At 46.2% G+C, this 27,384-nt stretch overlaps 1 protein-coding gene across 1 annotated transcript in view; it reads left to right on the top strand.

The window, feature by feature from the left end:
* LOC140471380 (zinc finger and BTB domain-containing protein 39-like) overlaps positions 1-27,378 on the top strand; it is a 53,469-nt gene extending 26,091 nt beyond the window's left edge. The window contains exons 3-5 of the mRNA XM_072567408.1: positions 10,107-10,178; positions 17,924-17,990; positions 20,630-27,378. Of these exons, the coding sequence (XP_072423509.1) occupies positions 10,107-10,178; positions 17,924-17,990; positions 20,630-20,838 (348 nt within the window). The 3' untranslated portion in view covers positions 20,839-27,378. The remainder of the gene's footprint in view (positions 1-10,106; positions 10,179-17,923; positions 17,991-20,629) is intronic.
* The last annotated feature ends 6 nt before the right edge of the window (positions 27,379-27,384 follow it).

Below are 27,384 nucleotides of genomic sequence, written 5' to 3'. Positions count from 1 at the left end.
GAACAATACTAATACATTAACATCCAAATTTAGAAGTTTTTACCTGCCATTCTCTTCAGGTACTGTTTTGCTAACTCATTTACCTTATTTGCTCTCTTCTTCACCTCTAGTATATAATTCAATTGTGAGATCACTGACTTCAGTCCTGTCAATTTCTCTTTAATTCATTTCAAAGGTTGTTTCACTACATGTCCAAATATTACTCAAAGAGAGTAAACTAAGTAGATTCACTAAGGGCATCTCTAATGGCAAAGAATATGAAAGGGATATCTTTATCCCAATCATCTGGATAATTCTGACAGTATGCTCTTAACTTGGTCTTAAAGTTTGATTTCACCTTTCGAAAGCTCCCTGGGATTCAGAATGATAGCATTTGTTTTAAAATGCTATATGCCTACTCTATCCATGACTTCCATATGTAAAATTGGACCCTTGGTCTCACTGAATCTCTCTGGGTAGTACATACCCTGTGAAGAAAGCTACTAACTTCTCTACCACCCTTTTGGCTTAATACTCCATGATGGAATTGTCTCCCGAAATCTGGTAGAGATATCCATTATGGTTAGAAAGTACTGGTTCCCGTTTTTAATGTTAAGCAGGAGGCCTACAGAATAAATCCACTATAAGGTTCCTTGAATGTGGGATTTGGCAACGAAGGTGCTGGTTTTATTACTGCCTGCATCTTATCTACCATTGACATATATGGTACTTAAGGCAAAAGTAAACCACATTCTTATACATTCCATGACAATAGAAATAGAAATGCTTTTGTACCTTACCCTAAGTTTTCTAGACTCCTATACGTAGTTCATGTGCTACCCATAACCTCCTACATGTAACACATCCTGTCTGTATGCTACCAGCAACATAATCTGATCCGCTTCTGCTCAATTCTCTTCTGCACTAACATGCCATGGTGTTAATTTTCACCTTAGAATTCTATCTTTAAGATAGTAACCTCAGTGGAATATTCTCCAACTCCTTTTCTGAGAATGCATCAAATATATATCTTTTATTATTTTGTCATTCTGTCATTCTCCTGCCTGACTATCTACCTGTTTAGATTTTTTCTACACCATTATATCCCAAACAGGGATCCACTGACTGAACCTCCTTCATCTTTCTCTTTAGTTTTTGCTTTGTATTGTGACTTAAGATAGCTGGATCTTGTTTCTACACAGTATGGGAAAATTTCAGAGTATTTTTCGTTTAACTCCCCAGTTTCTTGGTCTTTCTTTGGCTTCTCCACAGCAAGGGGTGTCACTTCCACCTTGGATCCTACTAAATCATTCAGAAGAACAAACTGGATTCCTGGAACTGATACTCTGTCAATCACTACCTCTGTTGCTTTCCCAGCCTTCAGTTGGCACTCCACCCTGACCAAGGGAACACTAAATTTCTGTTCATCCTAACCAGAAAAACTGCAAATATGATCATCTCTTACTGTTAGAGTCTGGTTTTACCCTTTATCTCTCAAAAGTATAATTTGTTTCCCTCTCCCCAGTTCTTTCTGAGTAAACTTTACCCACAGAGGTAAATTTTTATAAAGTTAAAAATCACACAACACCAGGTTATAGTCCAACAGGTTTAATTGGAAGCACACTAGCTTTCAGAGCGACGCTCCTTCATCAGGTGATAGTGGAGGGCTCGATCGTAACAAAAAGTTTATAGCAAAAATTTACAGTGTGATGTAACTGAAATTATACATTGAAAAAGCCTTTCATCTGTTAGAATACCGTGATAGTTTCTCTTCTTTCATGTGTAAATCACAAAACCTTTTTTTTAAAGTAGCATTCTCATGTTAGTTGTTAACAATGGTGATAGCTAGACAATATGTTGAAGGTGTTAGCCCCCTATGTTCTCTGTCTATGACCTGATGTTTAGATTGATTCTAATCTAAAAAGTGAGATAACGGAGTTTTACATAAACTCATGTAGTTTTTGAGCTCAGAGTTCTACATGAATGTATGCAGTTTTTGAGCAAAGTACCACTGTAACTCTACAAGTACAAATTCACCCCACAAAATGTATGTGGGTCTTTGTCTGTCTGTCTGTCTGTGTGTGTATGTCTGGGGTGGGGGTTGTGAGTGTGTGTAAGAAAGTATTTGTGTGTGTGTGTGTGTAGTGAGTGCAGAGTGTCTTAAATCTGTGAGGGGGTGCATGTGTGAGTGTGGGAATGTGTGTGTCCAAAGGGATAGCTAAGTGAGGCCTTTCACCTCCTACACCCTCTTGGGCTTCTTTAACCTATGGTAAGCACTTATCAGTGTTCTCCACTCTTTGTTTTATAGTGTAGGATAATCCCTTTTCCTAACTTCTATCCCTCACAAGATGAAATTCTTGCTAGAAGTTAGTCATATGTACCAACATGTATTCAGTCTGCTTCTCCTCATTTCTGGAACTTTATGCTCATCCATATGAATGAAAGTGAGTTTTTGAATCCTCCAGCAGAGAAATGTCTCTTAGAGCTTCATAGGTCATTATCCGTTTTTAAGGCCCACAACCCTCTACCAAAATAACTACATTTAATTCATGTAAACTTAACATAACTCTGACCTGGTTCCTTCAAATATTTCTGAACCACTGTGTATATGCTTATAGTACCAATTCATAAGCACTCAAAATAGCCTGTTTGACATCTTCATAATCTCTTGACCCCCTCATCTGATAGCACGGCAAATACCTCATTAGCTCTAATACCAGTTTAGTCTCAATTAGCAATACCCATATTACTTGCACCATTTCATATGCCTACCCAATTTTTCAAATGAAAAAAGAAGGCTTCAACATCTTTCTCATCAAAATGTGGCAGGGCTTTGACATATTTGTATACGTCACTACCTTCTCGTTTAATCCCCATCCTGTTAACTTCACTTTCCTGACTAATTCGCAACTTAAGTTCAAATACTCTCTCATTTTCTCCTTCTTTACTCTATTTTTCTCCTTTTCTCATCTCTTATTCTCTCTTTTTTCTTCTCTTTCTCTTTGTCTCTCCTTCTCTCTCTTTGCTCAGCTAAGAACCTCTCTCTCTTTTTCCTCCCCCTTTTTCCTCTCTCTTTTTTTTTGTTCTCTCTCTCTTTCTTTCCCTTCTAACTCCATTTTCCTCAATTGTAATTTAAGTTTTTCTAACTCTAGAGCACTTTTCTGTTTCTCCAACAGACTTAAGTGTTTGAGTAACTTCCTTTAATTTTGTCCTTGGTTAAACCCAAATCTAACTGTTTTGTTAATTCTAAAAGTAGGATTGTTTTCTGTCCTTCTAAACTTTCTTGGAAAATTTGGGAATCATTTCAAATACCAGAACCTCTTTAGCAATCTTAAGAGCCATTTCTTTCACTTATAATTTAACCAACCACATGTAACTGAAATTAAACAATTTGTCTCTGTTTTATTTAAAGATCTAAGACACTAATCGGCAAGTATTTAAATCTGCTGGGATCTTTCATATCTCAAATCTATCCAAATCTCAGACTGGATCTGTCTAAACCCGCCCAACTCATGGATCCAAGCCGCCAAGTTGTTACAATATGGCAGTAAACCCTTCTGATAATTAAATCAAACACCCAGAAAAGCTAACCTCACCATATAATCTGTTTAAGTATGAGTAACAGAGAACTATCTAAATTCAACTATTTTAAAAAGTTACAATTTTTTTGCTGTGCTCCAGGACACATGAGCCATTTTGCTCCAGGACATGTGATCCACAGTCTGCTCCAGGACTCATGATCCACACACTTCTCCAAGGATAGTGAACCACACTCTGCTCCAGGGATAATGACCCACACACTTTTCCAAGGATAGTGGCCCACACTCTCTCCATGTATCCTGACCAATACTCTGCTCTAAGAATCATGACACACACTCTGCTCAAGCAAGCATGACCTACAATCTTCGCTAGGACTGGTGACACACTCTGGTCCATGATTTGTGACCCACACTTTGCTCCAGGACTTGTCATCAACACTCTGCTCAGAGTTTAAGACATATACTCTGCTCCAGAACACATGACCAACACTCTGCTCCACTTATCTGGATACCAGGAATTGTGATCCACTCTGTGTCCAATGACAAATGAGCCATTCTGTTCCAGGGCTTGTGAACTACACTCTGCTCCAGAATATGTGACGCAACCTCTTCTCCAGGGCTTGTAACACACATCTGCTAAATTGTGTGGGTCACGTGTGCTAGAGCAAATTGTGTGTCATGAATACTGGAGCTGAGTGTGGGTCATGATTCCTACAGCAGACTATTGGTCAGGATCCCAGGAGCTGTGTGTCAGTCATGTGTCCTGGAGCAGGCTGTGGGTAACATGTTTTGGAGAAAAGTGTAGTTCACCAGTCCTGGAGAAAAATGTGGATGATGGTGATGAGCAGGGTTTCGGTATCTATCTCTGGAGTAGAGTGTGTGTCATTTATTGTAGAGGAGAGGGTGGGTCACAATTCCTGGGACAGAGTTTGTGTCACAAGATCTGAAGCAGAATGTGAATTCAAGTCCTGGGGATGTTCGTTTGTCATGAATCCCAAGCCAGAGTGTGAGTCATGAATCCTGCAGCGGAGTGAGTCAGTAGCCTTGGAACAGATTGTGTCAAGTGGTCCTGCAGCTGGGTAAGCGTCACGTGTCCTGGAGCAGAGTCACAATTCCTGGAGGAGAGTGTGTGTTATGAGTTCTGGAGAAGATTGAGCGTGACAAGTCCTGAAACAGAGCATGAGCCACTATCCTTGGATCAGTGTGTGGGTTACAATCCCTGGAGAACTGTGTGTAGAAGTATCCTTAAAATACACATCTCTGGACACAATGCAACAATTTAGGTAGGTCAATACGCACTAATCTACACATCATTGGGCACAATGGGAAAATTTTGCATGGCCAAACCACCTCAATCTGCCTGGGCATTATGGCATAATTTAGATTAGATTAGATTAGATTAGATTAGATTACTTACAGTGTGGAAACAGGCCCTTCGGCCCAACAAGTCCACACCACCCCGCCGAAGCGTAACCCACCCATACCCCTACATCTACATTTACCCCTTACCTAACACTATGGGCAATTTAGCATGGCCAATTCACCTGGCCTGCACATCTTTGGACTGTGGGAGGAAACCGGAGCACCCGGAGGAAACCCACGCAGACACGGGGAGAACGTGCAAACTCCACACAGTCAGTCGCCTGAGGCGGGAATTGAACCCGGGTCTCAGGCGCTGTGAGGCAGCAGTGCTAACCACTGTGCCACCGTGCCGCCCACGCGTGGACAATCCGCCCCAACCTACCTGGGCACTACGGGACAATTTAGCATGGACAATCCACCCTAACCTGCACATCCCTGGGCACTACGGGGACAATTTAGCACGGCCAATCCCACCCTAACCTGCACATCCCTGGGCACTATGGGACTATAGCTGAAAATGTGTTGCTGGAAAAGCGCAGCAGGTCAGGCAGCATCCAAGGAGTAGGAGAATCGATGTTTCGGGCATGAGCCCTTCTTCAGGCTCTAGCCTGAAACGTTGATTCTCCTGCTCCTCGGATGCTGCCTGACCTGCTGCACTTTTCCAGCAACACATTTTCAGCTCTGATCTCCAGCATCTGCAGTCTTCACTTTCTCCACTATGGAACTATTTAGCACGGCCAATCCCACCCTAACCTGCACATCCCTGGGCACTAATGCGACAATTTTCCATGGTTAATGCACTCTAACCTGCACTTCACTGGAAACTATGGGACAAATGAGCATGGCCAGCCCACCCTACACACCCCTGGGAACTATGGGACAATTCAGCATGGCCAGTCCACCCTAACCTGCACATCCTTGGCCACTACAGAACAATTTGGAACAGCCAATCCACCCTTAACTGCACGTCCCATGGCACTACGTGACAATTTAGCATGGCCACTCTGTCCTAATGTGCACATCCCTATAAACTATGGGACAATTTAGCTTGGCCAATCCACCCCAACCTACTCTTCCCTTGCATTTTGGGACAATTTAGCACAGCCAATCCACCCTAATCTGCACATACCTGAACACTATGGTATAATTTATCAGGAGAAAGTGAGGACTGCAGATGCTGGAGATCAGAGCGGAAAATGTGTTGCTGGAAAAGCGCAGCAGGTCAGGCAGCATCCAAGGAGAAGGAGAATCGTCATTTCGGGCATAAGCCCTTCTTCAGGAATGAGGAAAGTGTGTTGAGCAGGCTAAGATAAAAGGTAGGGAGGAGGGACTTGCGGGAGGGGCGTTGGGAATACGATAGGTGGAAGGAGGTCAAGGTGAGGGTGATAGGTCGGAGTGGGGGTGGGGACGGAGAGGTCAGGAAGAAGATTGCGGGTTAGGAAGGTGGTGCTGAGTTGGAAGGTTGGGACTGAGACAAGGTGGGGGGAGGGGAAATGAGGAAACTGGAGAAATCTGAGTTCATCCCTTGTGGTTGGAAGGTTCCTAGGTGGAAGATGAAATTAGCAGGTCAGGCAGCATCCAAGGAACAGGGATGAACTCAGATTTCGCCAGTTTCCTCATTTCCCCTCCCCCACCTTGTCTCACCTGCATATCCCTGGATACTCTAGGACAAATTATCGAGGCCATCTCACCCCAACCTGCATATCCAAGGTCATTACAGGAAAATGTGGTATGGTTAATCTACCCTAACCCACACATGCCTGTGCAATACAGGACAATTTAGATCCATTCACCCTAACCAGCTCATCCCAAGACACTCTGTGACAATATAATGCAGTCAATCCACCACATTCGACACATCCCTGGGCACTACAGGACTATTTATTACAGCCAATCCCATCCTCACCTGCACATTCCTGGGCACCATGGAACAAATAACATGACCAATCCAGCCAAAACTACACATACTTGGGCACTATGGAACAATTTAGTGCCTCCAACCTGCATATCCCTGGGCACTACAGGATTATTTAGCAAGGCCGATGGAATCTTATCTGGACATCCTTGGCACTTTGGAATAATGTAGCACGTCCAATCCACCCTAACTGTACATCCCTGGGAACTATGGGACAATTTAGCACGGCCAATCCACCCTAACCTGCACATCCCTGGGCACTATGGGACAATTTAGCACGGCCAATCCCACCCTAACCTGCACATCCCTGGGCACTACGGGGACAATTTAGCACGGCCAATCCACTCTAACCTGCACAACCTTGGGCACTACCGGATAATTTAGCACGGCCAATCCTATACATCTCTGTGCATAGCAGGACATTTTAGCACAGCAAATCCATCCTAAATTGCCCATCCTTCTGCAGTACAGGACAATTTAGGAAGGCCAATCCACCCTAACCTGCACTTCTATGGACAGTACATTGTAATGTGCCATGGTCAATCCAGCCTAATCTACACACATCTAAGTACTGCAGGACAACATAACATAGCCAATCGACCCTAACCTGCACATCCCTGGATATTACAGGTCAATTTAGCATGGTCAATCTACCCTAACTTGCAAACACCTGAATACTACAGGACATGTTATCATGCCCAAAATACTCTCACCTGCACATCCCTGGGCACCATGGGACAATTTACCACAGTCAACCCAACCTAACCTGCCCATCCATGGACACTATGGGACAGTTAAGTACATCCCAACCATGCTATCTGGCTCATCCCTGGATGCACAGCCAGTTCACCTAACTTACACATCCATGAAAACTATGCAACAATTTAGATGCAAATTCACTCCAACCTGCAAATCTGTTGACACTACATGAAAGGAGGGAGACAGAAAGCAGGAAATTGTAGACCAGTTAGTCTGACCTCAATGGTGGTAAACATGCTGGAGTTTATTATAAAGGATGAAATTATGACACATCTGGATAGTAGTAACAGGATAGGTCAGAGTCAACATGGATTTATGAAGGGGAAATCATGCTTGACTAATCTTCTGGAATTATTTGAGGATGCAACTCTGAAGATGGACAAGGGAGATCCAGTGGATGTGATGTACCTGGACTTTCAGAAAGTCTTTGATAAAGTCCCACATAGGAGGTTAGTGAGCAAAATTAGGGCACATGGTATTGGGAGCAAAGTACTGACTTGATTTAAAAATTGTTTGGCTGATAGGAAACAAAGACTAGTGATAGACGGCTCCCTTTCAGAATGGCAGGCGGTGACCAGTGCGGTACTGCAGGGATCAGTAGCTTTTTGCAATATATATTAATGATATAGATGATGGTATTAAAAGTAATATTAGCAAATTTGCTGATGATACAAAGCTGGGTGGTGGGGTGAAATGTGATGAGGATGTTAGGAGATTACAGGGTGATCTAGACAGGTTAGGTGAGTGGACAGATGCATGGCAAATTCAGTTTAATGTGGATAAATGTACGGTTATCCACTTTGGTGGCAAGAACAGGAAGGCAGATTACTACCTCAATGGAGGTAAAAACAGTGACTGCCAGATGCTGGAAACCAGATTCTGGATTAGTGGTGCTGGAAGAGCACAGCAGTTCAGGCAGCATCCAAGGAGCTTCAAAATCGACGTTTCGGGCAAAAACCTTTCATCAGAAATAAAGCTTTATTCCTGATGAAGGGCTTTTGCCCGAAATGTCAATTTCAAAGCTCCTTGGATGCTGCCTGAACTGCTGTGCTCTTCCAGCACCACTAATCCAGAACCTACTAGGTAAATGGAATCAATTTAGGTAAAGGGGCAGTACAGAGAGATCTGGGTGTTATTGTACACTAGTCAATGAAGGTAAGCATGCAGGTACAGCAGACAGTGAAGAAAGCTAATAGCATGCTGGCCTTCATAACAAGAGGGATTGAGTATAAAAGCAAAGAGGTGCTTCTGCAGCTGTATAGGGCACTGGTGAGACCACACCTGGAGTATTGTGTGCAGTTCTAGTCTCCAAATTTGAGGAAAGACATTCTGGCTATTGAGGGAGTGCAGCGTAGGTTCACGAGGTCAATTCCTGGAATGGCAGGACTACCTTACACTGAAAGACTGGAGCGACTGGGCTTGTATACCCTTGAGTTTAGAAGACTGAGAGGGGATCTGATTGAGACGTATAAGATTATTAAAGGATTAGACACTCCGGAGGCAGGAAGTATGTTTCCGCTGATGGGTGAGTCCTGAACCACAGGACACAGTTTAAAAATGCGGGATAGGCCACTTAGAACAGAGTTGAAGAGAAATTTCTTCACCCAGAGAGTGGTGGGTGTATGGAATGCTCTGCCCCAGAAGGCTGTGGAGGCCAAGTCTCTGGATACTTTTAAGAAAGAGTTGGATAGAGCTCTTAAGGATAGTAGAATCAAGGGTTATGGAGATAAGGCAGGAATAAGATACTGATAGAGGATGATCACCCATTATCATAATGAATGATGGTGCTGGCTCGAAGGGCAGAATGGCCTGCACCAATTGTCTATTGTCTATTGATGACCTTTGCCACTGCAGAGCAAAGAAGAGAAAGTGAGGACTGCAGATGCTGGAGATCAGAGCTGAAAATGTGTTGCTGGAAAAGCGCAGCAGGTCAGGCAGCATCCAAGGAACAGGAGAATCGACGTTTCAGGCATAAGCCTGATGAAGAAGGGCTTATGCCCGAAACGTCGATTCTCCTGTTCCTTGGATGCTGCCCGACATGCTGCGCTTTTCCAGCAACACATTGCAGAGCGAAGGTTACTATGTACTTTGGAAGTTCTTGATATTTGAGTGTTTAACCTTAGTTGATCAGTGCCACTTCCCCCTCCTCTGTTGTTACATCAAGTTGTTTCTTGAGTGCTCCCAGGGGTTGTTTTTTTATCTTGTGCAATAATACTCGAATATTCCAAGATATTGTTCACTCTGTCTGAAGTAGGATTCCTTCCTTTAAAGCATAGTTATTAAGAAGAGTCATTGGGCTTGAAACGTTAGCTCTGCTTTCTATTCACAGATGTCCCAGACTTGCTGAGTTTCTCCAATAATTTTTGTTTTTGTTTCAGATTTCCACTATTGCTTTATTCCCTCCTTTCAGTCTCGCCTCAAAAAGGTGAAAGAACAATGCATAGCACTGCCTCCCTTGTAGTTTAGCTGTGATCTCCCCTCCCCTGTGCTGTCAGCACCAAGTCATTCAGAGCCCTCTGGTGGTGAAAGAAAATCTTTGTGCCTTTTTGCAGGTATGCCTCAATTTGGAAAGGATGTCTGACGCTCTACACTGGGAGAGGCGGAGACCTTCAGAAAGTCGGAGAGTAAGTTCTGTGCCTTGATGCTGGGCGTGTGAAGAGCTGTCATAAGCTGAGGTTGCTGCCTTGCTCTGCCTCCGATCTAACGGTTTGGGCAGGCTTTCAGAAGTTTCAGTAGTTCAGATACCTGTCGGCATTTCATTTGTGGTGTAATTGTGAGAGTTCAGAAGTGGGAGGGATCCAGGAAAGAGTGGGTGGGGATGGGGAGTGAGCCCACGTAAGCAAGGGGGTGAGGAGAGAGACAGTTAAGAACATTTAAGGATAGAGAGTGAGTTGACAGCCGGGTGGGGACTGGGCCATGTGGGGACTGGCGGTGGAGGAGGAGTTGAGAGTCGGGAGTATAGTTCTGGAAAAGCGCAGCAGGTCAGGCAGCATCCGAGGAGCATGAGAATCGATGCTTTTGTATTGAATTCAAATTCCACCATCTGCTGTGGAAGGTCTTGAACCCGGGTCCCCAGAACATTGAGTCATAGTGCTGTCCAGCATGGAACAGTTCAACTTGTCATGCTGACCAAATATCCTAAATTAATCTAGTCCCATTTGCCAGCACTTGGCCCATATTCCTCTAAACATTTCCTATTTATATATCCATCTAGATGCCTTTTAAGTGCTGTAATTGTACCAGCTGCCACCTCCTCCTCCTTTGGCAACTCATTCCAAGCACGCATCACCTCTGCATGAAAAAGTTACCCCTAAGGTCCCTTTAATTCTTTCTCCTCTTGTCCTCTAGTTTTGGACTCGTCCCTTGGGAAAAGACTTTGGCTATTCACCCTATCTATGCCCCTCATGATTTTATAAACCTCTTTAAAGTCACCCATGAGCCTCTGATGGTCCAGGGAAAACAGCCCCAGCCTATTCAGCCTCTCCCTGTAGCTCAAACCCTCTAACCCTGGCAACATCCTTGTAAAATCTTTTCTGAACCCTTTCAAGTTTCACAACATCCTTCTTATAGCAGGGAGACTAGAATTGACACAATATTCCAAAAGTGGCCTGTACAGCCGCAACATGACCTCCCAACTCCTGTACTCAATATTCTGACCAATGAAGGCAAGCATACCAAACGCCTCTTTCACTATCCTATCTACCTGGTTCTCCACTTGCAAGGAGCTATGAACCTGCACTCCAAGGTCTCTTTGTTCGGCAACATTCCTCAGAACCTTATCATTAACTGTATAAATTCTACCTCAATTTGCCTTTCCAAATTGCAGCACCTCACATTTATCAAAATTAAACTCCATCTGCGATTCCTTGACCCATTGGCCCATTTGATCAAGGTCCCATTGTACTCTGAGGTAACCTCCTTCGCTGTCCACTACACCTCCCATTTTCCAAGTCTCTGGATTAATAGTCAAGTGATGATAACAGGAGGCCATTGCCTCCCCCATCCCTCTTGCTGCCATGCTAAGGTTTCAAACCATATCCCCAGGCCATTAGCCTGGCTCCCTGGATTACCAGACCCGAATACATTACTGTCTTCCTCCTGCTTGTGATCGTACAGCCACTTTAACAGGAACCTTCAGCACTGTAGGGGAGTTTTTGTTCATGTGAAGTAAAATGGTGTCACATACACATGAACAGCTTTCTCAAAACTTTGCACGAGATCAGAGTTTGCCATGGAGGCTGACTCATAAGGGTCTACAGCATTGAAACAAGCCCATCTTGCCCATGCTGCCCAGTTTTCACAATTAATCTAGTCCCATTTGCCTGCATTTGGTCCACATCCCTCCATCCCTAATTCTATCCACATACCTGTCTAAATGTTTCTTAAATGACGAAATTGTACTCGCTTCCACCACTATTTCTGGCAGCCTGTTCTGGACACTCACTACTCTGTGAAAAAATTGCCCCTCTGGACCCTTTTGTATCTTTCCCCTCTCACCTTTAAAACTGTGCTGTCTCGTCTTAGAATCCCCTGCCCTGGGGAAAAGCTGCAGCTATCTACCTTATCTATGCCTCTTCTCATTTTATTGACCTGTATGAGATCACCCCTCCAGTATCTTAATGCTCCAGTGGAAGAAGTCCCAGCCTCTCCCTGTAACTCAAACTCGTCAAGAGTCCTGGTTTCCAAAGAGTCACTGCTTCTTCAGAAATTACCCACCAAGGTGGTGATGGTGGGTGACTGGCCTGTGGTAATGTGTAAAGCATTGGTTAGGCTGCTGGTGTTGTTGGAGAGTCCACATTAGAGGAGGGAAGGGATTGCACTGGAGAAGGTGCAAAGGAGATGTTGCCTGGGCTGGAGAGTTTCAGATGGAGAGATGGGATAGAGAATGGGGTTGTTTTCCTTGGAGCAGAGGAGACTGAGAGGGGTCATGCTGAAGATGTATAAACAGCTCATCCCCTTCTAAAGGTAAATCGCCATAGTCCCAGAGGAATCTCAGGGCTGCTGTCTCCTTAAAGAGAGAGAGAGACACGATCGGTGGTGGGTTTAACCTGAGGGTCACCATGCCTCAGGCAAGGGGGTGAGACTGTGAAGGCAACACCTCGATGGTAACCTCCGATGCGACAGGAATTGACATGCTGTTGATGTTGCTCTGTAAGCCAACCATCCGACCAACTGAGCTAGCCCTGAACCCCCCCACCACCGGCCAAACCAACTTTCTAAATTTGCCCTTGCATTTGTCCCACTAGAATGCTGAAGCAATGCTGCAAGGTCGGAAAAGCCATCTCTCAGGTGGAAAGCAAAATGCTTGCAACTGCTGCAGTCTAGGACAGGCGCAAGAATATCCCCTTGTCCTCTTTTGAAGGCCGCCCTGGTGTTCAGGCCGCAGTTTATACCTCGACAGGCTGTTATCACACCGCTGTGTGTGTGGGCACTTGCTGTGCGCAAATTGGCTGCTGCATTTCCCTGCTTTATAACAGTTGCTGCGTTGCACTTGGTGACTGTGAAGTGCATTGGAAACATCCTGAGCTTGTGTGAGATGCTATAAAAGCACAGGTTTTGTCTTTTTCTTTGGTCCTGGTTGCATGCGTGTGTGTGTTCTTCAGTGTTAACAAGAGAATGAACTGGTAGGCAAGGTGGTACATGGTGAAACACTCCCCACCCTCTACCAGAGCAATTGAGTGAATGTTGCAATTCAGTTGAGCATCCAACTTTGCATCAACCTTCCAGCTTAAAGTTTCCTGACACATGCTGTGCCAGATGTTGACTCTCTTTCGCGCTGTCCGCTTCTTAGCTCCAGTGTCTGCGTTGGACTGAAAAATATCAGGCGGTCCATGTCCACTACATCAGACAGAATCTTTTCTTTTAAAAGAAAAGCACACTATCTAAATGGTGAGAGGGAGCAGAGCTCAGAGATGCAGTGGGATCTGGATATCCGAGTGCACGATCGCAGGTCAGTGCAGCCACAGCAAGCAATCAGGCCAACTAATTAAGATGTGACGGTTTATTGTGAGTGGCATTGAATGCAAGAGTTATGCTTCAGTAATGCAGGTGCATTGGTGAGACCACGTCTGGAGCACGGTGTATAGGAAGAACTAGCCATTTGGATACAGAACTGGCTCAAAAGCTGAAGACAGAGGGTGGTGGTGGAGGGTTGTTTTTCAGACTGGAGGCCTGTGACCAGTGGAGTGCCACAAGGATCGGTGCTGAGTCCTCGACCTTTTGTCATTTACATAAATGATTTGGATGCGAGCATAAGAGGTACAGTTAGTAAGTTTGCAGATGACACCAAAATTGGAGGTGTAGTGGACAGCGAAGAGGGCAACCTCAGATTACAACAGGATCTTGACCAAATGGGCCAATGGGCTGAGAAGTGGCAGATGGAGTTTAATTCAGATAAATGCGAGGTGCTGCAGTTTGGGAAAGCAAATCTTAGCAGGACTTGTACACTTAATGGTAACGTCCGAGGGACTGTTGCTGAACAAAGAGACCTTGGAGTGCAGGTTCATAGCTCCTTGAAAGTGGACTCGCAGATAGATAGGATAGTGAAGAAGGCGTTTGGTATGCTTTCCTTTATTGGTCAGAGTATTGAATACAGGAGTTGGGAGGTCATGTTGCGGCTGTACAGGACATTGGTTAGGCCGCTGTTGGAATATTGTGTGCAATTCTGGTCTCCTTCCTATCGAAAAGATGTTGTGAAACTTGAAAGGGTTTAGAAAAGATTTACAAGAATGTTGCCAGGGTTGGAGGATTTGAGCTATAGGGAGAGGCTGAACGGGCTGGGGCTGTTTTTCCCTGGAGCGTCGGAGGCTGAGGGGTGCCATGTAGAGGTTTACATAATTATGAGAGGCATGGATAGGGTAAATAGGCCCAGTCTTTTCCCTGGGGTCAGGGAGTCCAGAACTAGAGGGCATAGGTTTAGGGTGAGAGGGGAAAGATATAAAAGGGACCTACGGGGCAACTCTTTCATACAGAGGGTGGTATGGGTATGGAATGAGCTGCCAGAGGAAGTAGTGGAGGCGGTACAATTGCAATATTTAAGAGGCATTTGGATGGGTATATGAATAGGAAGGATTTGGAGGGATATGGGCCAGGTGCTGGCAGGTGGGACTAGATTGGGTTGGGATATCTGATTAGCATGGACAGGTTGGACTGAAGGGTCTGTTTCCATGCTGTACATCTCTATGACTAGTCACCATACTTACAGAAGGATGTTAATGTGTCGGAATCAGTTCAGAAAAGGTTTACTGGTCTAATCCCTGGAATGAGCAGAATGCCCTATGAGGAAAGGCTAAACAGGCTAGTTCCGTATACTCCAGAGTGTAGACAATCAGAGGTGACTTAATTGGAACACGTAAGATCCTGAGGGGATGGGGTGGATATGGAAAAGGATGTTTCCTCTTGTGGGAGAATCTAGAACTGGGGCTCAGTTTAAAAATAAGGGAGAGCCCAATTAAAACAGAAAAAATGTTGCCCCATCTCTCTCAGAGGGTAGAGTTTCTTTGGAATCCCCTTCAGTTAAGCTACATTTGGAACACTGCATTCAATTCTGGTCCCCCTGCTTTAGGGAAGATGCTGTTAAACTTGAAAGGGTTCAGAAAAGATTTACAGGGATGTTGCCAGGGTGGAGGGTTTGAGCTACAGGGAGAGGCTGAATAGGTTGAGGCTGTTTTCCCTGGAATGTGGGAGGGTGAGGTTTAAACCTTAAAGAGGTTTATAAAATTATGAGGAGCATGGCTAGGGTAAATAGACTAGACAAAGTCTTTTCCCTGGGGTCGGGAGTCCAGAACTAGAAGGCATTGGTTTAGGGTGAGAGGGGAAAGATATAAAAGAGACTTAAGGAGCAACTTTTTCACAAAGAGGGTGGTGCACATATGGAATGGACTGCCAGAGGAAGTGGTGGAGGCTGGTACAATTGCAACATTTAAAAGGCATTTGGATGAGTATATGAATAGGAAGGGTTTGGAGGGATATGGGCCGGGTGCTGGCAGGTGGGACGAGATTGGATTGGGAAATCTGGTCAGCATGGACGGGTTGGACCGAAGGGTCTGTTTGTGTGCTGTACATCTCTATGACTCTATGAGATTGGCTACTCAACCTCGGTCTTTTTCACGGGATGGGGGAGTCCAAAACTAGAGGGCATAGGTTTAGGGTGAGAGGGGAAAGATATAGAAAGAAGTTATGGAGCAAGTTTTTTCACGCAAGGTGTGGTGCGTGTATGGAATGAGCTGCCAGAGGAAGTGGTGGAGGTTGGTATAGTTACAGCATTTAAAGGCATCTGGATGGGCACATGAATCAGAAGGGTTTAGTGGGATATGGGCCAACTACTGACAAATGGGACTAGATTAGTTCGGGATATCTGGTCAGCGTGAACACACATCCTGTGTGACTCTGACTGTGGATGCAGGAAATCTGAATATTTTTAAGGCAGAGATCATTAGATTCTGTATCAGCAATAGGATGAAAGATTATTGCAGTATCTGCAGGAACGTGGAGTTGAGGTTAAAATCAGATCAGCCACGAGCTTATTAAATGGCAGATCAGGCTCATAGGGCTGATTGGCCTACTTTGGTTCCTTGCTAGTACATTAGTTAGCATTGTGCAAGCGACGAGAGGTTACTGAGATGTGCAACCACTTCTGTGTTCCGTTTCAGGTTTTGTATGCAGTATTCGGAAGTGCCGAATTTCAGTGACCCCAACCCTGAGTACATGTCCCAGGCATCTTCGCAAAACAAGCCCGTAAGTCTTGACACCCCGTAACGCCCTCCCCTTTCAGACCAGGTTGTTGCTGATATTTTTATCTGCTGCCAGCGCTTACGGTCAGGGGTTGCACCTCCATGGGTAATGGTGTCAATGCTGAGGTTCCTTCCTGTGATTGCTTGCTGGCTTGCTCACTTTTCTCGAGGCACTGAATTGGTTATGCCTCACTAGGGGCCAGCCTGTTGGAAATAGAGTCCTGCTATTATTAGGATTGCTGCAAATCGGGGAGGGAGAAAAAACAATGAGTGTTTTGGGTGGAAGGGAAACTGAGAAAGTGGCTCAGTGCTCCCTGGTCACAGGATCTGCTGAGATTATTCTTGTGCTAATTCAAATGCTCCTTCTTAGTTTTCCTTCTCCGGATGCTTCCACTGTTTTGCAAGAGTCACAGGGTGGCTGCTTCACAATTAGCAAAGGTTTCTTGAATTAATTAAAAGTCACAGCTTGCAGCAACTGCTGATGGAAAAAATAAACTGCTTTTCTTCCGGCTGGAAGGAGCTCTTACTTCGGAGAACAGAGAGCTCCTGAACCGGGGAGGACAAGTGGGAGCAACTCTTACTCATTCCCTTCAGCCATCTGACTGCTCGCCTCTCAGTGCTTTGAATGGGATTTCTGCAGCAGCTTGGCTCTAGCCTGGGTGAGGACGTGGTTTGACATGTTGGATGAGTCTGCTGAGCATCTGACAGCAAGTGAACAGAACTTTTGGTCCCACTTGTCCATGCCAACCAGGTTTCCTAAACTGAACTGGTCCCGTTTGCCTGTGTTTGGCCCATATCCCTCTTAAACCTTTCCTATTCATGTACCTTTGAAATGTTGTAATTGTACTTGCCTTTACTACTACTTCTGGCAGTTCATTCCATAAACACACCACCTTCAGTGTGAAAAAGTTACCCCTCCGAATCCTTTTAAATCTTTCCCCTCTCACCTTAAACCTATGCCCTCTAGTTTTGGACTCTCCCACCACAGGGAAGGTACCTTGGCTATTCACCCTATCCATGCTGTTCATGATTTTGTAAACCTGGTAAGGTCACTCTTTCGTATCCTATGCTCCAAAGAAAAAGGTCCCAGCCCCTCCTTATAACTCAAACCCTCTAGTCTTGGTAACATCCTTGTCAATCTTTTCTGCACCCTTTCCAGATTAACAACATCCTTCCTGTGGCTGGGAGTCCAGAACTGCATGCAGTACTCCAAATGCGGCCTCAGCAACTCCTATTCTCAATGCTCTGACTGATGAAGACAAGCATGCCAAACGTCTTCTTCACCACCCTGTTTAACTGTGGTGCTACTTTCAAGGAACGATGTTCCTGCACCCCTAGGTCTCTCGGGTCAACAGCACTCCCAGGGCCCTACCATTATGTATGTAAGTCCTGCCATGGTTTGTCTTACCAGAATGCAATGCCTCGCCTCCATCTGAATTAAACTCCATCCGCTACTCCTCGATCTAGGAAGAGGTCCATGACAAGTTTTGGTTGGTTGGTAGGGTGGGGAGGGAAGAAGAGATCCAGGGGGCGGAAGGGAGCATGGGAGAGCATTCCTAGTAGCTCATTCGGCAGGTTTGCTTCCAATCCAACCAGTTAACCCTGAGCACTCTTTGCTATTTCCTTTCTCGTTTAAGACCCTGACTGAACAAGGTAGCTCTTCTACGACTGGCCTGGTGACCTCTTTGCCCTCTGTGACGACAGGTGAGTACCTATGATAAAGACCTTGCTGTCAGGTAAGCATTTGGGGCAGGGAGAGCTGCAGTGTCAGAGGAACTGTCCTTCAGATCAGAAGTTGAGCCTTGACCCTGTCTTGCCTCAGCTGGAGGTTCAACTAGTTGGAAGGAGACCAAGGAGATGAAGGTGTCTCCATCCCCACCAACCACCATCACCACCGCAGTCCTGAGGCACATTAGCTCTACTGCCTCACAACGACAGGGACCCTGGTTAAATTCCACCCTCCGGCAACTGTCAGTCTATTCGGAATTAGCATCTGTGTGGGTATCCTGCAGGTACTGCAGTTTCCTTGCATGGTCCAAACATGTGCAGGTTAGGGTGGGTTGGCCATGCTAAATTGTCCCCGTAGGTGCTACAAGAATGCAGGTCTGTCTTCCGATCGGCCTTCCCTCAAAGGTGGACACAGACTTTGCTAGGTTACTCGGCCAACCTGAGATGGGGAGGATTGACTTGGGCGACTGGCCGCCTTCCCTTTTGAACTGTGGAACAGGCTCGAGGGGCCAAATGGCCTATGCCCGGTTCTGATTTCTGTGTGCGGTTGGCGGGGAGAGGGTGGAATCTAATGGATTCTATAATCCTGCAGCTTTTTGCCTTCCTTATGTATATCTATTGTATATATGTATAAATCATAAAATCCCGAGAGTGTGGAAGTAGCAATGGCCCTTTGAGTCTACACCCAAAGAGCATCCCATCCAGACCCACCCTATCCCTGTAACCCTGCCTTTCCCCATGGCTACCTCACCTAGCCTGCACACCCCTGGACACTGGGGCAATTTAGCACGGCCGATCCATCCTAACCTGAACACTACGGGACAATTTAGCACGGCCAATCCCACCCTAACCTGCACGTGTTTGGACCATGTGAGGAAACTGGAGTACCTGCAGGAAACCCACGCAGATGCAGGGAGAACATGCAAATTCCACACAGACAAGACAGTTGCCTGAGGGTGGAATTGAACCAGGGTCCCTGTCGCTGTGAGGCAGCAGAATTAACCACTGAGCCACTATGCTGCTCTTAAAACTGGGATACACATTCGACTGACTGTTAAGTGATGGTAAAGGCAGCTGTCAATAGACTCTGTACCAGGCAGAGGAATACAGAAAGCTGTCAGCAGTGGGGAGCAGACCTTGAGTAGTTAAGGGAGCAGGCTGAATCGCTGAGGTGTGCTTGCAGTGAGGTAGAAAGTTACCCCAGTTTAACCCACAGACGGAAGGTACGCAATCCTGGTCTCCCTTCCATTGGAAAGAGGTTGTTAAATTTGCAAGGATGCAGAAAAGATTTACAAGGATGTTGCCGGGATCAGAGGGTTTGAGCAATAGGGAGAGGCTGAATAGGCTGGAGTGTCAGAGGCCGAGAGGTTGACCTTTTTAATAGAGGTTTATAAAATGATGAGGTGCAAGGATAGAGTGAATAGCCAGGGTCTTTTTGCCCCAGGGTAGGGGAGTCCAAAACGAGACGGCATAGGTTGAGGGTGAGAGAGAAAAGATTTAAAAGGGACCTAAGGGGCAACATTTTCACGCAGAGGGTGGTGCGCGTGTGGAACGAGCTGCCAGAGGAAGTATTGGAGGCCAGTACAATTAGAGCATCTAAAAGGCATCTGGATGGATATATGAATTGGAAGGGTTTGCAGGGATCTGGGCCAAGTGCTGACAAACATGACTAGATTAATTTAGGATATCCGATCAGCGTAGGTGAGTTGGACCGAAGGGTCTGTTTTTGTGCTGTATAACTATCACTTGACAAGGGAGACTTGGATTGTTTCCCCTTGTGTGGGAGAGTCTAGGACCTGAGGGTGTCCCCTCAGGATTAGGAGTTACCCATTGAAGACCGAGATGGGAAGGAATTTCTTCTCGCTGAGTAGGGGAGTGAATCTGTGGAATTCTTTGCCACAGGGGGGCTGTTGAGGCCGGGTCGATCAGTATATTCAAGGCTGAGGCAGACAGATTTTTAATCAGGGAAGGAGGAATTGAGGGGATACGGGGAAAAGGTAGGAATGTGGATTTGAGGGCGATCAGAATTAGAATATAGAATGTTACAGCACAGTACAGGCCCTTTGGCCCTCGATGTTGCACCGACCTGTGAAACCATCTGAAGCCCATCTAACCTTCACTATTCCATTTTCATCCATATGTTTATCCAGTGACCATTTAAATGGCCTTAAAGTTGGTGAGTCTACACGGTGCAGCTTACGTGCAGAGCCTGTTGACGGCTGCCTCTACCATCACTTGACAGTCTGTCAAATGTTTTAAGGGCAGCTCGGTGACTCAGGTGTTGCGGGCAGGGTGTTCCACGTTGCTGGAGAAACTCAGCAGGGTTCGGCAGGTCAGTTGCATGCAGAGAAAAATCAGGGTTAACGTTTCGGGTGCAGTGAGCACCCTGTTCTACACTGGACACCCTGAAAGGTGAACTGTTTCTCCCCATCCCAATCTCTCTCTGCACAGTCGCTGCCAGATTCTGCTTCAGTTTCAGATTTCCAGCCTCCACAGTTCTTCTCTAAATTTTCTATGTTTATTTTCACTGTATTGAGGTTATCCCTTTATCCTCTTGCTAGGGAATGTCATTACCATCTGGTTTTTATTTCCCTGTCTTTCCCCCTCCGCTCCAGGTAATGATAGCCTGAATGCTGCCGGGTCGGTCGGAGTTCCCCTCGGTGCAGTGAATCATGTACTGCCCGGAGGAGGAAGAGGGAACGGGCGTGGGCCAGGAGGTAACCAAGCTGTGAACATGTCAGGACCTGCATTAACAAACTCCTCCACCACCAGCACCCCCAGCCTGAGCAACGGGAGGGATCAGAGACGTGTGCCAAAGCGATGAGCGTTCTTCTCTTCCCCATCTCCCGGCACGTTCCAACTTTGTGAAGCTCCCTCCCAAAAATCCGTGGGGAAATGCTATCTAAGTGGGATTGGTTCTTTATCCTCATGCTCTGTCTCTCTCATATTCATTCGCTCATTTTTTCTCTCTCTCTCTCTATATTCCCCCCAACCCACCACCCCCATTTACTTCAGTCTTCAATACTCTGTTCCCCACTCTCTTCACCACCACCACCCCCTGCCCCCCCCTTAAACTTTGCCCAGCGAGGCTGTTGGAATTACGGGGGGGGGGGGGGGGGAGTTGAGTCATGTTATCTCAATCCTCTCCTGCGTCCCTACCCACCCCAAGAATGTGTGCCTAGAACAGAGTTGCTGCTGCTCTCTCAATGCCCTGGAGTATCCTCGCTGGGCATCAGAGTGCCCCGATGTCCCTTGATGCCCGTGAGATGTAGGGGGCAGAATGAGGCCATTCATCCCATTGAGACTGCTCCACCATTCGATCATGGCTGAAATCTTTTTCACTGCCCCACCACCCCCCCATGCCTTTCCTGTAACCCTTGATCCCCATAACATCCCTCCCAAGTGCTGCTGGTGTTTGGGCTTCAATTCTGGAAGGCTATTTGACCGCAGGCTGCTCTTTCACAGCCGAGCTCTCTCCTTTTCCCTCGTGCATGCACTCATGCAACATCTCTCAGCTGTGCCCTCATTCTGTTTAATTATCGCTGTCTCTCTCTCTCTCTCTCAGATTCACTCCCGCACTCACCTTTCTTTAGATAAGTTTGGTGTGAGAGACGTTGACAGACTCGCCCCTGAGACCCGTATGTGTGGAGTCAAGGCTTAATTCAGTGTAACCACAAAGTCTGTTTCATTTGGAGGGGGGGTGGGGGGGAGGTAGGTTAGCATTACTAATTATTAACATCAAGAATATATTTCATCAACCTGTTCCAATTGTTCCAATGCGTTATGGCACAAGTCCAGAGCAGAACTGGAAGTTGAATCCAGACCACCTGGTCCAGGGTAGGATGCTGCCACTGTGTCACATGAGTGCTAGTTCTTCAGCAGTCCAGCTCCTGTAATTTAGCAAAGATCAGTTTGGTGCCTTGGCCTTCATTTCTGGACAAGTCTCTGTGATGTGGGCTGCCCCAGTAAACATTTCTGGTTCAAAATACTCGGTCCTGACAACAGTCAGCGGCTTCACTTTGCATTTTTCATTTTGTGTAGCCAATGTGGGCTGAAGAGAAATCGGTGTTTGTTGCTTACTTTGAAAGCCAGCCCAGTACTCGCACTCGGGCACATGCACTCTCAGGGAGACGGGCACATGCAGATGCGCGCGCGCACACACACACACACACACAAACACACACACACACACACACACACACACACACAGGTAGACAGTGATGCGTGCACAAATGTGCACAGGCATGAATACAAACGTGCAAAGATGCGCACAAACACGTGCACGTGTGCGCATACAAACAGGGGGGGTGGGGGGAAAGAGAGTGACCGGGTTAGAGCAGATTAATGACGAGTGATTAATGATCAGGTTAATGATGCGACATGGGTGATCAGTTTGATGACGAGTGATTAATGATGACAAATTAATGATCAGATTGAAGATCAGTGATTAATGACCTCCCTAAAACTCTTTTCACTGGGAAACTGCAGAGGGCTTATTTCTCTCTCTGTTTACCCCTCGTTTTTTTTTTCCCCTCTGTTCCTCTCTTGCTCTCACTGTCCTCCTTTTCTGTGTGTCTCTCTCTGTATCTCTCTCTCTCTTTCTTGCTCACCCTCTCTCTGTCTCTTCTCTTTTGTCTCTCCCTCTGCTCCCATCTCCCTCTAGCTCATTCTCTCTCATTCCCTCTGCCTCTCCCTCTCTCTGTGCCGGTGTCTCTGCCTGTCTATCTCTCTCTCTCTCTCTCTCTCTCTCTCTCTCTCTCTCTCTCTCTCTGGCCTCCTGCTTGACCAACCTTGAGTGGAAATTTCCAGCTGGTGTAGACCCCCAATTCCTTCCCATTTCCCCATTACCACCACCCCAAGATGTGGCCTTGAGAAGCTGGTCATCGATCCCATCGCTGGAGGAGAGACGCCGCCAGGCCGGCCGACTGATGGTCTGAACATCTGGATTCTGGTGGTCTGGCCCTGGACTGTGAAGAAGGTGGATGTGAGGAAGTTCGGGCTTGGACGGCAGGTGAAGGCTGACTGCTGCATCTGGGATCTTGCTGTGCCAAGTTGGTGGTGCCTGAAGGTGCTGCAGAAATGCAGACGAGCCCCTTCCTCCACCTTTCCCCCCTCGTAGAAGTCAGACTGATTTCAAGAATGAGAGTTGTTATGGACCAGACCAAACCCCCTCAAAATATATTCAGAAGATTTTCTGGACACTAACATTTTTCCCATTTTAAAGGCAATTGTAAGGTGTTGCATTCCAGATGCAATTCAGTTGGCCAAACTACCAGGCTTGAAGCAAAACAGTTTATTCATACACTACAGTTAAAATACAACAAAAGAAATAAGGAATAAGAACTATATTGGAAAACATAGCAGAATAATAGATATATTAACTACAAGACAGTAACTGAACAGTGAAGGAATTGAGGTCATGGTGAGAGCGTGGGTAAGTGAAGTGGAGTTGAGTCCATGAGAAGATCAGCCATGATCTTATTGAATGGCATATCACTTTTGATGGGCCAGATGGTCTGCTCCACTTATGAGTCTGTATCAACCCTGGAAAGGGCATTCCAGATGCAGACCCCACCCTATCCCCATAATCCCACAGTTCCCCCCTGAACATGCGCATATTTGGAAAGTAGGAAGAAACTGGAGCGCCCAGAGGAAGCCCACGAAGACATGGGGAGAATGAGCAAACACAGTGGTAACCCCTGAGCCACCCGTTGATATCTGCAAACATTTCCTCAACAAATCCATGCTGACTGTTCCTGATGAATTTATGTCTCTCCAAGTGCCAATACATTCTGTCCCTCAGAATTCTTTCCAATAACTTTCCAGTCACCCAGATTAGACTTACTGGGTCTCTCCCTCACTCCATTTTTTTTAATAATAGGACAACTTTAGCAGTCTATCAGCACCAGAGAGAGTATATCCTCACTTACCTCCCCCAACAACCGAGGGATACATCTCTTTCCGGCCTGCAGATTTACACACTTCCAAGGCTGCTGAACATATTAATATTGTGTCTCTCATACACACACACTCCTCTTTCCCTCTCCCTCTCTCTTTCCTCCCTCCCTCTCTCTGTTTCTCTCTCTCTCTCACATTCACGCTATCTCACACTCTCACTCTATCATTCTGTCTCTCATTCTCTCCCATATTCTTTCTCTTACTCACTCACCGTCTCTCCCTCTTTCTCTCACTTATACTCACTTTCTCTGCCACTCTTGCTCTATCATTCTGTCTCATTTTCTCTCTCTCCCATACACTCACTCTCTCTCACTCTCCTTTTCTCACCCACTGTCCCCTTTTTTCTCTTGTTTTTTTCCCCCTCTCTCTGTCTCTGTTAATTCTGTCTATTATTTTACAGTCCTGTCCCCTCAGGTCTATATTTGTGTTGCCTTTTTCCATTCTTAACTAATCACTAAGGACTATGCCCATACCTTTCTGTACACCGATTACCTCGATATTCCGAAATGGGCCCTACTCTTTCCCAAGTTACTTTCCTGATGTTGAGATATTTAAAAACACCCTTTGTGTTTTCCTCATTCCATCCACCCAAGCTTTCTCATGCACTCTGTTATCTTCCCTTTGTATTTTGTAAGTTCTGCTCTTTTTTACGCTCCTCCAGGGATTCTGCCATATTGAGCTCTCAGCATCTGCCATAAACATCTCTTAAACTTAACCTTTATACACCTTGACATCCAGAACTCCCATCCATTGACTTCACAGGAACATATTTGCCCCATACACTGACTAGTTCCTAGAACATGGAACAAAACAGCACTCCTGTGGTCCCCTTCAGCCCTCCAAGCGTGTGCCGACACATTTTGCCCTTCCATACTAAAACTGTCTTCACTTACAGGATCCATATCCCTCTGTTCCCTTCCCGTTCAAGTATTCCTCCAAGTAAATGCTGCTATTGTGTCTGCTTCCACCACCACCTCTGGCAGTGCGTTCCAGTCACTCACCACCCTTTGTATGAAAAAAAAGTGCCTCACACATCTGTTTTAAACTCTTCCCCACCCCACCCCACCCCCATCGCACCTTGAACCTGTGTCCCCATGTAACTGACCCCTCCACCCTGGGAGAAAGCCTCATACTTTCCACTCTATCCACACAATCACAATCTTATAAACTTCTATCAGGTCACCCCTCAATCTCCTGCATTACAGTGAAAACAAACACAGTCTATCCAACCTTTCTTCATCGCTAAAATCCCCCCCCCCCCCATACCAGGCAACATCCTGGTAAACCTTTTCTGTACCTTCCTCTCTGAATGCTTCCCACTGTTCTGACATGGTTTTATCTGCTCCCAGTCCACTTGGGCCAAACTGGATCCTATCTTACTTTAATTAGCCTATGCCCAGCGTAGAACTTTAATTCCTGGCCTATCTATATCTTTTCCCATAACTATCTTTTCCCATAAATTTTAACTGGGTTATGATCGCTACTTCCAAAATGCTCCCCTGACTGACATGGGCTCCTTTCAGAATATTAAGTCTGAAACTGTCCTCTCCTTTACTGGGCTCCCTTTCTACTCCAACCCCCCAACCCCCCATCTTCTACATGAAAAAGAAATCCAACTTCTTCCCACCACCCTCAGTTTTGGGGATGGGTCATCAGACCCAAAATGTTAAATCTGATTTCTGTCCGCCAACACTGCCAGACCTACTGAGCTTTTTGTAGAATCCCTACAGTGTGGAAGCAGGCCATTCGGCCCATCAAGTCATTTTCGTCATTTATATAATTATTTGGATGTGAGCACAAGAGGTATGATTAGTAAGTTTGCAGATGACACCAAGACTGGAGGTGTAAGAAGAAGGTTACCTCAGATTACAACAGGACCTCGATCAGCTGGGCCAGTGGGCTAAGGGGTGTCAGATGGAGTTTAATTCAGATAAATGTGAGGTGCTGTGTTTTGGGAAAGCAAATCTTAGCAGGACTTATACACTTAATGGTAACGTCCGAGGGAGTGTTGCTGAACAAAGAGACCTTGGAGTGCAGGTTCATAGCTCCTTGAAAGTGGAGTCACAGGTAGACAGGATAGTGAAGAAGACGTTTGATATGCTTTCCTTTATTGGTCAGAGTATTGAGTACAGGAGTTGGGAGGTCATGTTGAGGCTGTACAGGATATTGGTTAGGCCACTGTTGGAATATTGCATGCTGTTCTGGTCTCCTTCCTATCGGAAAGATGTTGTGAAACTTGAAAGGGTTCAGAAAAGATTTACAAGGATGTTACCAGGGTTAGAGGATTTGAGTTATAGGGTGAGGTTGAATAGGCTGGGGCTGTTTTCCCTGGAGCGTCGGAGGCTGAGGGGTGACCTTATAGAGGTTTATAAGATCATGAGGGGCATAGGTAGGATAAATAGACATGGTCTTTTCCCTGGGGTCAAGGGGTCCAGAACTGGAGGGCATAGGTTTAAGGTGAGAGGGGAAAGATATAAAAGGGACCTACGGGGCAACTTTTTCACACAGAGGGTGGTACGTGTATGGAATGAGCTGCCAGAGGAAGCAGTGGAGGCTGGTACAATTGCAATATTTAAGAGGCATTTGGATGGGTATATGAATAGGAAGGGTTTGGAGGGATATGGGACAGGTGCTGGCAGGTGGGACTAGATTGGGTTGGGATATCTGGTCGACATGGACAGGTTGGACCGAAGGGTCTGTTTCTGTGCTGTACATCTATGGCTCTAAGTCCACACCAACCCTCTGAAGAGCATTGCACCCAGATTCATTCCCCTATCCTATCCCTGCGTGTTCCCATGGTTAACACACCTAGCCTGCACATCCATGGGCACTCCAGGACAATTTAGCACTGCCAATTCACCCTAACCTGCACATTCCTGGGCACTACGGGGACAATTTAGCATGGCCAATCCACTCTAACCTGCACATCCCTGGACACCATGGGACAATTTAGCAATGCCAATCCCACCCTAACCTGCACATCCCTGGGCACTATGGGGACAATTCAGCACGGCCAATCCACCCTAACCTGCACATCCCTGGGCACGACGGGGACAATTTAGCACGGCCAATCCACCCTAACCTGCACATCCCTGGGCATGACGGGACAATTTAGCATTGACAATCCACCCTAACCTGCACATCCCTGGGCACTACGGGACAATTTAGCATTGCCAATCCCACCCTAACCTGCACATCCCTGGGTACAATGGGACAATTTAGCACGGCCAATCCACCCTAACCTGCACATCCCTGGGTACAATGGGACAATTTAGCACGGCCAATCCCACCCTAACCTACACATCCCTGGGCACCATGGGACAATTCAGCACGGCCAATCCACCCTAACCTGCACATCCCTGGGCACGACGGGGACAATTTAGCACGGCCAATCCACCCTAACCTGCACATC

This window comes from Chiloscyllium punctatum, chromosome Y (genome assembly GCF_047496795.1).
Source record: "Chiloscyllium punctatum isolate Juve2018m chromosome Y, sChiPun1.3, whole genome shotgun sequence".
Lineage (NCBI taxonomy): Eukaryota > Metazoa > Chordata > Chondrichthyes > Orectolobiformes > Hemiscylliidae > Chiloscyllium > Chiloscyllium punctatum.
The sequence above is the reverse complement of the archived record's forward strand: the minus strand, read 5'-3'. Positions and strand labels throughout refer to the sequence as shown.